We start from the raw sequence: 12,280 nt of genomic DNA on the forward strand, positions 1-12,280 counted from the left end.
ACTAGGGTGCGAGACCTCTGCGGGGAACACGTTGTGTGTGGGGGGGGATTTTAATATGGTTTGGCAGCCAGCGCTGGATAGGTCTGATGGCCCTGACAGGCGCCCCTCGGCCTCCGCCAGAGTTCTAGAGGCCGAGATGACAAGGCTGGGATTGCACGATGGGTGGCGAACTAGGCACCCGGCACAGGGAGGATACACGCACTACTCTGCTCCACATGACATCCATACCCGCATTGATTACTGGCTGATAGCGTCACATCTCCTCTCTATGGTGCAGTCGTGCAAAACGATACCCCGCACTTATTCGGACCATTCACCGTTGCTTTTTACACTTAGAGCCATGACAAGCCATCCCCCACCTTTTTCCTGGCGTCTCCCTCCTTATTCGCTACTGGACGATGCCTTTCGGGAAGAATTAGCTACTACCATAGAGGAATTTTTCGAAGAAATGTGGGTTCAGTGGACTCCTTTATGATGGTCTGGGAGGCCTTCAAGGCCTATCTGCGTGGTGCCACTATCTCTAAGCATGCAGGAGTCCTTAAATCCATCAGGGGACGTTTGTCCTTACTGGAAAATAGACTCAGGGATATCAAGGTGCGTCGATTGCGTGACACTGGAGCAGATCTACTGTATGTATGTATTGTACACTTATATAGCGCAAGCTGTCACCCAAAGGGTATCCTGGCGCTTTGACTCCACTAAGCCAAGTACGCAGCCACCACATTATACTGTTCTAGGAAAAAGGTAGGTCTTCAAACCTTTTTTAAAAGATGGAAAATCCCTCAAACTCCGCAAAGAAAGGGGGAGGGAATTCCAAAGTTTAGCGGCTGAGTATCTAAAGGAACGGCCACCCATTCGCAATCTCCGAACTCTCGGGACCACCGCCAAACATGCCGAGGAAGAGCGTAGCAGTCTTGCTGAGCGGTACCACGAAAAAAGTTTCTGCAGCAAGACGGGTCCTTGGTCATGCAGTGCCTTAAAGGCCAGGCAGGAAGCTTTAAAACAGATTCGTTGCTGAACAGGTAGCCAATGAAGGTCTTTTAGCGCCAGGGAAGAAGAAGCAGCACGTGGCCTAAATAGAGCAAGCTTCCTACTTATCTAGCTTATCTACTCCGGGACTTGGCCCAAACGCTTCGCGAATATCATGCCGAGGCGGATGCCGAGGTGAAGCATTTGGGGAAATACGCTATTGCGAGATCGTATGGCGAGGGTGAACGCCCAGGAGCAGTGCTGGCGAATATGGCTAAGCAACGTGGCCGCTGTGCACGGTCGCCTAAACTACGTCCGCCACAGACTGGGGATGTATTGCCTGATGACCAGGTGGTGGCCCACTTTCGAGATTATTATGCTACACTGTACGCTTCTAGGGGACTGGCTCCGGAGGAGCGCATTTTAGACTATCTTAACACATATCCAGTTACCCTGGCTGAGTGACACACACCGAGCGTTCTTGGTTCGTCCTTTTGAGAGGGAGGAAGTCGTCTGGGCATTGTCGTCCGTGAAGGCTAGTAGTGCTCCGGGCAGTGACAGCTTCCCGGCTTCTTTTTATAAAACGTACTCTGATTTGCTGATACCTCGCTTGCTGACGCTAGTGGAGCAGATTGCAGAGGCGGGGGAAATGCCTCCCACGATGAGGGAAGCTATTATAGTAGCTATCCTTAAGCCTGGGAAACCCCCTGAGGATTGCACCTCATTCAGACCTTTATCGTTGCTTAATGTAGACGCGAAGATATTGGCGGAAATCATCGCCACCCGTCTGAGCCCACTGATCCCCACGCTGGTAGCCCCTGAGCAGGTGGGCTTTGTCCCCAATCGTAACTTAACTTATAACTTGCGGACCGTGTTTGCGGCATTTCAGCACACGCGCCAGGATGTGCCTGTGGTGGCAGTTTTCCTGGATATGGAAAAGGCTTTGATTCAGTCGAGTGGCCTTTCCTCCGCCTGGTGCTGCACCGCATGGGGATAGGTGACCTTTTCATTCAGCTACTGAATACGCTTTATGCCTCCCCTGCTGCGGGAGTTCGCATAGGAACACTCACGACTGAGCCCTTCTCTGTGGGCTGAGGCACTAGACAGGGCTGCCCCCTTTCTCCTATTTTATATGCCTTGGTTGCGGAACCCCTGGCTTGCGCTTTGCGTGAATACCATAGCCACCGTGGTATCCGATTTCCCACGTACAATTTGATAGTGTCTACGTACACGGACGACACTTTACTAGATGTGCGACACCCGGAGGACAATCTTTCGACGGTGCTGCGCGAGGTAGTGTCGTTCAGCTCGCTCTCGGGGATACATGTGAACTGGGGCAAGACTATTATGTTCCCACTCACCCCTGTCACCAGAAGAATTGATTCGATTATCCCATTCAGTGGACCACTGAATCGGTCCGCTATTTAGATATCCGGCTGCATACGGACTCGGAGGTGGTCCTCAGGGAGAATTATGGAGTGGCGATCTCTAGGCTGGAGGACGATGTGAACAAATGGATAAATCTGCCCTTATCATTGATGGGCTGCACATCCCTGTTGAAAATGACGGTCCTACCCCGTTTCTTATTTCTCTTCAGTAATATCCCGATGGTCCGGTCTTGAGTTTTTTTTCGACAGCTCCATTCCCTGGTGCTAAGGCTGACATGGGCTGGGAAACAGCCCAGGGTGGCGTGGGACATTCTTGTCCGGCCCTATGAGGAGGGTGGTTTACACGCTCCAGATTTCTAATTGTATTATCGAGCTGCGCAGGGCGTGCATGCGTATGGCTGGATCCATGGCCCGACCGACGCACCGCACCTGCGAATTGAAGCAATAGTGGCTGCCCCAACTCCGCTGCCGGCGTTGATGTCCCAACCCAGGGACCAGCGGACGGGCATCCTCGATTCTCTGAATGTCGTGACACATGCCTGGCATCACTTGATGGATGCTCAGGCTTGCTCGTTACTATACGCCCCGAGCTCGCAACTGGCCTGGTGCTCGTGGCTTGACCCCTGCAGAGATAGAGCCGTGATATCAGCTTTACTCAAACTGGGTTTATTATACCCCTGAGCGTTTGTTTCTATACGGATTAAGAGAGACCTCGATATGCGAACGATGCAGGGAACAATCTGCCGTTTTTTTGAAGATTTCGGAATTTAGGAATTTTGGTGTGCGGTCTATGGTGAGGTTAACAGAATCACTGATATGTCGCTGGCCCCGTCTCCGCTATTGGCCCTACTGGGGTATTTTAAGGATCTTGCACCTGCAAGACGGAGACTTCTGGATATGGCTTTTCTGGTTGCCAAAAGATGTGTTGCGCTCCACTGGATGCGAGGGCCGACGCTGGCTAAGTGGTCGAGTGATATGTTATATTGTTGTACGCAAAACTGAACTATATAGTGGGCTGCTCCCTCCCTCGTAACCATCCTAAGAACTACTGGGCGCTGTACTTGGAGAGGAGATCTGCACAGGGCACTGATGGCCAGACCGAAACACACGCAGATAATGCATCGGGGGGTACACGGGAGGACTCATCGCAACACACTGGCGGGGTGACACTGGTGTAGCGGTCATGACTGGGACTGACGATTCTGGGTGCGGATGGGGAGTGGGGAATGTGTGACAACAGCCTGTGAAGAGAGCATTCACTACGAATGTGTCAACACTGGTGCCTATGTGGGGGATTACATTTCGGTCCTTGCTCAATGTACTCATGCTGAAGTCTCATTGGTTCATTATTGTAATGTACGTGCCGGCTTTGTGTCCCTTTAATGTATGTTTTTTGAAATGCCAATAAAAATATTAAAAATAAATAAATAAAACTTGGCTTTCTCTGAACAGTTATATACTGATGAAAAACCGTGTGCAATGTGGGTTTCCCATATATCTGTGGTTATTTGATAATGTGAACTAGGCTAACTGTGAAGTGTATTGTACAGGGTCAATGTTGCACATTACACAGGTTTGCTACATCTATGAGAGTTGTAACTGTGTTAGCATTACTGATGCTTCAAATTATTCTGAATTATTTTGTACTTGCTTTCTGGCCTGTAATGTCATACTAGTTTTTAGAACAATATGGGCAAAAGAAGCATGGATGATGTCATCAGTGATGTCATCAGTGATGTCATAAATGATGTCATCGAGCATGTTATCAGTGACGTAATAGATGAGTTCAAAAGTAGTGAATTCTGGGCCACAAGTTATAGTTAGCCTTGCTAACTATAACTGGTGAATTTCTGTGTTTTGATTTATTACAAAACATTAATGTTATCACTGACATATTCACCTATTTATAACGTTACTTTAACCTTTGGTTTTTCAGTGAATTTCTAAGGTTTTTATTTTTTTAAACAAAAATATCTTTTTATGGCACCTAACTCTAATGATACATTGGCCGTTGTGTTTTTCAGTGAATTTATAGTTTAAAAAAAAAGTAAAGTAATATTTTTTTACCATACATGAAGACAACCCCCTGCCGTGGATGTCCTTTGGTAGTGCACGGCGAGGGTTTGCACCATGGCCTGGCCTGTGGCCAACCCACCCAGAGACAGCCAACCCCCCCTGCAGGCACCCAGCCCCACGCTGCACATGGTGTGGGGTTGGCTGCAGGACCTGGCCTACAGCCCGGCTCTGCGTCCAGCTTCCCGCAAGCAACCATCCAGAGGCAGCCAGCCCCATGCCACACTCAGCCTTTGGTTGTACGTTACATGGTTTAGTCTTCCAACCAGGCCCTGCTTCCAACTCTCTACAGGCAGCCAACCCCATGTTGCGCACAGCCTTTGGCCGTGCCCATCTGGGGGTTGGTACAGGACTTGTAATGCCGAAAACCCCAGCAGGCTGCCAACCACACACTGCATACAACCTTTGTAGTGAGCAGCCATTCGTTGGGGCCAGTTCCAATAAAAGGGAGAGGGGGCATTGTGGCCCCCCTACCCAAGCCTTAAATGGCCCTGGGTACCATATACCCCTAGGCCAAATGCAATTAAACCGTGAAGGAGGGCGTGCATCTCCCCCTCCCTGAGCTTTAATAGGCCCAGGCACCACATACCACGGGGCTAAATAACATTTAAAAGGGGAATAGCACCAAAATCTTAAGGGAGGGGGGCGTGCAGCCCCCAGCCGATCATTATTAGGCCCTCGGGACCCCATGCCCGGGGGAATTTTTTTGTTTAAAAGGGGATGGGACTGCACTACCCCCTTCCCCTAGCCTCATCGCGCTCCGGAGACCCTAACCTCAGTGCCAAAGCCATTTTTAAAAGGGGAGAGGGTGTTTGGCCCATCCCCCTGAGCCGCCTTGAGCCCTGGGGCCAAATTTTTTAAAAACGGGAGGGGCGCACACACCCCTCGCCAAAGCTTTATTAGGCCAGAGGACCCCATCCCCCGGACCCAAATGGGTAATAAAGGGGGTGGGCATTGGGCCCCCATCCCCAAAGCTTTATATGCATTAGGGACCACATTTCCCAGGGCTGTAAGTTATTTTAAATGGGAGGGAGACCACCCGACTCCACCTCCTGGAACCAATTTTGACTCCGGGATCCCCATCCGCCGGGGCTGTCCTTTTATAAAAGTGGAAATGGGCCACATGGTCCCCTTCCCCAAGCCTATTTTGGCCCACGGACCACATATCCCAGGACCTCCATTTTAAATAGGTGGCTGCCCCAGTGCCCACCCAGGGAACCCAACATGCACACACTTGGGGCTGCGGGTGAGCTCCAAAGCATCTGTGGCTCCAGCCGTCTCTCCACATGCTACTCCCGGCGTGGTTGTAGCAATCTGTTGTTATTTTTCCCTGCTTGCATCAGTGTGGGCAGGGAAACAGAACACAGGTCTTCTCCCAGCAGACTTTGTATTTGCTCCTATTTGGCAGGAGATCTGAAAATGCTCCAGACAGATGGGTGCTAACACACGTTTCCCTGCCTGGTGCTGGCAGGGAAACCACTGTGTCCCACAGGTGGGCTCTTCCGGACACAGGAAGTGTGCTGGCCACAGGGAATGGGATCCCAAGGGCCTTTTTAAGGCTTGCGGAAGAGGGTTGCGCACCCCCTCCCCTTTTTAAATACATTATGCCCTGGGAGATGGTTTCCCCAGTGCCACATACGGCTCAGGACGGGGGGACGTGGCCGGTAGATTCCCTGGAAGGTCACAAGCGCCTCACTGTGCTTCTATTGAGTCACAATGACATCCTCAAAATATGCTGTTAATCAACAGTTCATATCATGTGAGGGAGCTAGGAGTACCTCGGCGAATTATTTTATTGCTTTTGTGTTTGGGAATTTGAGGGCTCAGTCCGGCAGCTTTAATGGTCTCTGACACTCTGTTTCTACCAGTCACCTATTCCTCTCTGTCCCTTTGGCCAGGTTGCCGCCTCCTCATTTATGTGCCACCACTAGCTTATGTTCTCACATTTCAGTTTTGCAAACATCAGTTCTTTGGGCAATGTCTTTAAGGATCCCTGACCCATCTTCTCTTTTTTCTCTCCTGCTGACAATCTTGGCAATCCCATCGAATTTACAATTGAGGAGATCATCTTGTTTTTCTTGCACCTGTTCTGCACACATGTGATGGTCTAAACAAGTCACTGATCTTTCCACCACATCTTTGCTGTCTTTTGTTAGCTTAGCATCTCACTGTGTTGTATTTCCTTCCTGTAATTGCTCCAGATGCCTCAACTACTTGATCAGTCAGGAGTTGCCAGACTCAATCCAGTGCAGCAGCTGTCAGAGGGTGACACCATCCTCTGAACTGATATTCCTCCTCTCTGCACTCCTCTGATGTTGCTCTCCATCATCTAAACACCTAAGTATTTTTTTCCACTGCTGTGCAGCTTTACGCTGCCCCTAATCTTCCGCTCCTCCTCCTTTGTCAGCCCTGCTGCTCTTCTTTGCCTTAAGTATTCCCTTGGCTTTGTCAAGGTTGACAGCACACTGCAGATCTCTTGGATTCTTAAAAGCTGGTTCAGTGTTTCTGCTCAGCTACATCTGCCACATCCAGTACTAATACTTAGCATTTTTACAGCACTTGTTATTGGTCATGGCAGGCTTCCATCCAGCATATTCCAGTCCCCTCTGGGAGAAAATCTCCCAGCGCTTACAGGGGAACAAAATATTTTGCTTGGGTTGTCTGTTGAGACCACAGGGCCGTGCACCTTGATGGTCCACGAGTTACAAAATCTTTAATGCCATGCCAAATGGTTGTTCGGACCATTGCACAACCTCCAAGCTCATCACCTCAAGACCAGAAGGGCTGCTTGCCAGATGCACAACAATGCTACCACTACAGGTACAGAAAGAGCTCTGTGGTGTTTGTACATAGACAACCACATATATCACAGATGAAAAGCTGCAAGCTTGAGTTGGAGGGGCAACATACTTTAACTGTTTGTTGACTCACTTGAGACTCTATAGAGAGCAATCACCTTATCGGCCCACCAGAGCTATGCAGTTGATGCATTAATTCACTGAGCTGTTTCACTCTATGCATTTTCTAGGAGACCTAAAAAAATATCTCTCGTGGAGCCTATTCATATTATAGGGAATCTGCAATCCTTATCTTTTAGTTTATCTACAAAATGTAGACCAAATTAGGGTGTAATTAACACTTTTCTCAGAATTAATGAAAATAGTGCTTCTATTCAAGATAGCTTAAATTTTGACAATGTAAATGAATTTTTATTTTCCTTGGAAGTTATAACAATGTTGTCAGATTTGCAAATATATATAGCGTTGTATTAGTAGTTGTTCCCCTTGAAATTAGTTTTACAATTCCTATTTTATTTTTAATCTAAAGGTGGATGTTGCCTTGTCTCTTGTTCGTCTTGCAAAAGAAAGATCCATTCCTGGATTACAAGTTCTCAGCGATGACCTGGTTACTCTGGAGACACTGGTTTATGAAGCTGGCGTTGATGTTGTTCTGACTTTGAAAGATCTGCAACAGTTAAAGGACATTGATAAACTGAGACTATTAATGAGAAATGTAAGTTGCTTCTCTGTTTGCAGTTCAGTCACAAAAGCACATTTCTTTAAGCCAATGTGTCATTTATTACTGTGAATAAAATTGTAGGTGATCTATGAAGAGGGGAGACCAATTTGTAAATTCAGGTGTATTTCGCTCACTTTCAATGATTTTCTTAGGTCATGATATAGAATTGTTATATAGCATATCATCTGGTGCTGTATGGGATGCATGAAGGTAAGGTGAGCTTGAACTTGATTGTGCATTGCACCAAAATATAGGTTGCCCATGTGATGATCTCATTATCTGTTAACCAGACTGTATCCTTAGTTGCAATGTGGCTACTTTGATGGGCACGTGTTTTACGAACATTCTCCATGTGTTCCTTAGCCCCCCACTTTTCATAATGGTAGTTTCTTACCACCATGCAGATCTTCACAGAGGAACTTGTGACCATTCTCCAACTCAGTGGAATAATTGGAGACAAGGATGTGTGTTGTGCCACGGTTTGTTGTCCGCTAAATGAAGTTCATGTCTGTTTTTGCGGTATTTGATGAGTGGGTATGTTTGTTTCCTCAAGACTGACATTGGAAATTCCCTCCTGATCAAGTCCTATTTCACAACTGGTCCTGTATGGCTCTGTCAGTACTGATGTGCCTGATGTCATTTTTCCCTTGACCGTATTGGCCAGGCCATTAATTACTTTGACCTTGTAGCACACCTAGTCATGCTTTACATGATACATCCTGCTGTCCTTGAATAGAAAACAGCTCTCTGAACAGCAGGCTATACAATCTGACAATTGCATTATCAATTAATGGTATCCATTAGATATGTGCCATCAGAAATTTTTTAATAGTATGATAATGGTTGGTGGTGTATGTATGATACTGCAATATAATCCAGTGTAGTATTAACATATGTGGCATTAGATTTTTTTGTATGTTCTGTGAGGTGGTGGTTTGTGATGATATATTTTGTAGTAGGCTGAGCTGTAATGGACAATGGTGAGTGAGCCTTTTCTTCTCTTCTGAGAAAGGGTGCATTCAAGGGACTGGTCTGCGAACACCACATTCTGAGTAGAAATATTCTTATTAGCCAGTATACAAAGTAATGACAGCTGCATACATGAGAGATTAACACCAATAGAGAGATATAGGATATTTAATAGCAATCAGCATAACACCATATAGTGTGTTCGGTAGGCTGAGCTCTGACATACCAGGCAAAAAGGTGTGATTTTCAATCATAGGTTTGAACAAAGGAAACCCAGAACTGTTTGCACATGCCCAGTACTTTCACCATTAACAGATATCGTGAGGTTGGATGAATTTAAATCATCTACAATTAAACTGAGGACAATCTGAAATAGTCCTTTTTGCCATAGCTCATGAACACTGGTCAAATGATTGGTGGCCTCAATCTCTGGGACTCTGTCCAGTGCCAAAACAATCAGTCCAAAACTTAGGCATCCAAATAGACAATAAACTGTCTATGAAAGATCAAGTCAATCACCTAATTGGCTCCTGTTTTGGCATTATGCGAAATTTACGCAAAGTTTTTAAGTGTCTCCCGATGGAAGCCAGGAAGCCACTAGTCCAAGGCCTGATCATTAACCGTATGGATTACGGTAATGCTTTGCTGTATTCAACAAATAAAGATCTTCTTACTCGACTTCAGGTCCTGCAGAACACTGCTGCTAGACTGGTGGTGATTCTCCCTCCAAGAACCCCTTCAGTTTGAGGCTCCTTCATTGGCTTCCCCTCAGAAAGAAGACCCATTTTAAAATTCTTTGCTTAGCCCATAAGAATTTACATGGCAAAGGCCCCGGATACTGGGGAAAGAAACTCACCTGGTACCTCCCATGCAGGACTTTAAGATCCAGCAGTAAATTCCTTTCAACACCCATCAAAATTCGTGCCACGAGAATAGGGGGGAGATCTTTCTCCTTTCTCGCACCTGCCCTCTGGAATAAATTACCCTTACACTTATGCGTCATCTCAGATTATAATTGTTTCCGTAGGGAGCTAAAAACCTGGTTATTCGATTCGAAACCAGCTTCTGCCTAAACCAAGCTTTTGAGCCTTCGCAAAGCGCCATGAGACTTTCGGGTGATAGGTTGCGCTGAATAAATACCCATGATTTGATTTGATTTGATTTGAAATAACGCCTCCAAAAGTTAAGTCAGAACTTTATTACCTTATATTTAATCAGATAGTATGGAATGATTGACTCGTCTATAGTGGACTCATTGCTGCAACTGTCTGCGTTTACAGATTAGGACTGCCTAGAATCAGTGCAGTGCCATTCTGGTGTATGACATATTGTTTTAGGTGGGATTTTGGGTGTCTGGGCTCCCTCCTTTCACTTATTGAGAAAGTAAACACATGACACTTTATTTAATTTGATCTGACCTCATTGTACATTCACAGGTAATTAATAATTCCTTATATGATTTCTTTCACTTATTTATATTACCTTTCCTTACTGATTGTGTATTCTTTTTGACCCCAACTTAATTTATTGCACCTTTTCATTAGTTATGTACCATCCTTTATAATCAATCAATCAGGGTTTTGTAGAGTGCATTACTCACAAGTGAGGGTCTCAAGGTGATTGCATAATTGAGTAATATACTTCTGGTACACCATGAAAAATAATAAATGACAGGGTAGCAGGCATTCAGAACGTGAGTACTTCAGGGCCTTAGAGTCCCAGCAAGGTATTGCCTGCAATCTACACTCCCTCCTTTGTAGGTCGAGCCTAGCGCAGCGCGCATGCGATGCTCTAGGAGATGACCTTTAGGAATTGGTCTGCAGTTTTCCTCACACTCGTGCGTCTGGCGGCATACACCTTGCGGGAGCGAGCAGTGGCACGCAGGGGTTGTCTCCTTTCAATTAGCCTTGCTTAGCGCGCTTGTTTACGTTTGCCTTTGCCTGCTCGCTCTCGCGGTAGCTTTCGCGGTCAACTTGTCTTTGTTAACTCTCGCCCTCTATCAGCATGACCTACTCTCTTCATCTTCCCAGTAGTGAGTTTGAACAGTATTTTTCCACTTATAGTGCTCGGGAGGTTACCTGGCAAGCCTAGCCATGAGTCTTCTTCTTCCACCCTATGGGGTAGAGGCTCCTGCTTGGGTTCGTTTTGCACCTGTAATTGTGTTAAGCTTCCGCATTGGCCCTCCGCCCGTCTCTCTCAACACCTGCTGCAGATGGCGCTACAGGTGTCAGTCAGCTGCTCGCAGGATCGCCCCACCATCATGTGACCCGCACTTGATGCGAAGGCTGGACCGACGTACTTTGATAAGCTGGAGCTGTCACGGAGTATCTCAATCATTGCTCACTGTATAATATCATCCCACTCAGCTATTCACAAAAAGACTCACTCGTGTGCCCGCGCCCGTTGGCGGAGGGAAAGTTCTATAATTTTGTATTGGCTGTGATGGTTGTCTTTCAACAACATTGTGCATTTCGTGCTTAGCCCCGCCCCAAAGCACGACGTCAGAGTAATGGCTGCCCGAGGAAGCGCTCCCTGCGCTACCCGGCGAAAGAGGCTGCGGTGTTTGCCGCTTGGGCACTGGTCTCTGTTGACCATTATCTGAAAGAGACACATTTGTAGTTGATTCCTTACCTTAGAATATCCCCAGGCGTCAGACTGGATCCGGAAATTTTTGCGTAGCAGTACCCTTGCGCGTCGGTAGGCGTCGTCTGCGGCTCCGCGTCCGTTGTCGGCGTCGTGATGACGTCGTCGGAGTACTTAGACGCCGCATCCGCGTGCTGACGTCAGTTCTTCTTTTTTCCGCGCCAGCAAGCGCAGATCTGGAAAAAGCAGTAACCCTAGCCAATTTTTGACTAACTTTTTGATCGATTTTTGATAATTTCTCGAAGTCTTTTCGACTCCGATTGGTGCCGTAGGGATGCCCGGCTTTAAGCACTGCGAGGATTGCGACCGCCTGATGTCGGTCACGGATCCTCACCACCTGTGTTTAACTTGTCTAGGCATCGATCACGACAACAAGGCCTGCTCCGACTGCTGGGCTCTCTCTTCGAAAGCCAGGCGGGAGCGGTCCCGCAGGCGACTCGAACTCCGGCAGTCGGTCCCGCGCCGCGAGAGGTCTCGGTCCCACGGGAGGTCGAGGGACAGGTCGCGAGCTCGGAGCCACCACAGCTCCGAGAGTAGGCCGCACTCCTCCGGGTCGAAGTCGTCGTCAGGTAAGAAGCACAAGAAGTCCAAGAGGCGTCATCGCTCTGCGGACTCCCCCCGACGCTCGCGCGATGCGGCCGGGGGTTCGGGTGACACCACCCACGCGGCTCCGTCGGAGTCACGGGTGCCGCGTCCAGCCCCACACCCTCCGATCCCTG

The 12,280-nt window shown here is 47.7% G+C and overlaps 1 protein-coding gene and 1 long non-coding RNA gene across 4 annotated transcripts in view; one reads left to right on the forward strand and one right to left on the reverse strand.

Annotated features, from left to right (window-relative positions):
• NBAS (NBAS subunit of NRZ tethering complex) overlaps positions 1 to 12,280 on the forward strand; it is a 2,361,081-nt gene that overhangs the window by 663,273 nt on the left and 1,685,528 nt on the right. For all 3 annotated transcript variants that reach the window (XM_078647778.1, XM_078647779.1, XM_078647780.1), the window contains exon 24: positions 7,758 to 7,943. In XM_078647778.1, the coding sequence (XP_078503904.1) occupies positions 7,758 to 7,943 (186 nt within the window). The remainder of the gene's footprint in view (positions 1 to 7,757; positions 7,944 to 12,280) is intronic.
• Positions 7,762 to 12,280, reverse strand: part of LOC144762551 (uncharacterized) — a 134,148-nt gene continuing 129,629 nt past the window's right edge. The window contains exon 3 of the long non-coding RNA XR_013596106.1: positions 7,762 to 7,895. This is a non-coding gene — a long non-coding RNA (uncharacterized LOC144762551). The remainder of the gene's footprint in view (positions 7,896 to 12,280) is intronic.

This window comes from Lissotriton helveticus, chromosome 6, assembly GCF_964261635.1.
Source record: "Lissotriton helveticus chromosome 6, aLisHel1.1, whole genome shotgun sequence".
Lineage (NCBI taxonomy): Eukaryota > Metazoa > Chordata > Amphibia > Caudata > Salamandridae > Lissotriton > Lissotriton helveticus.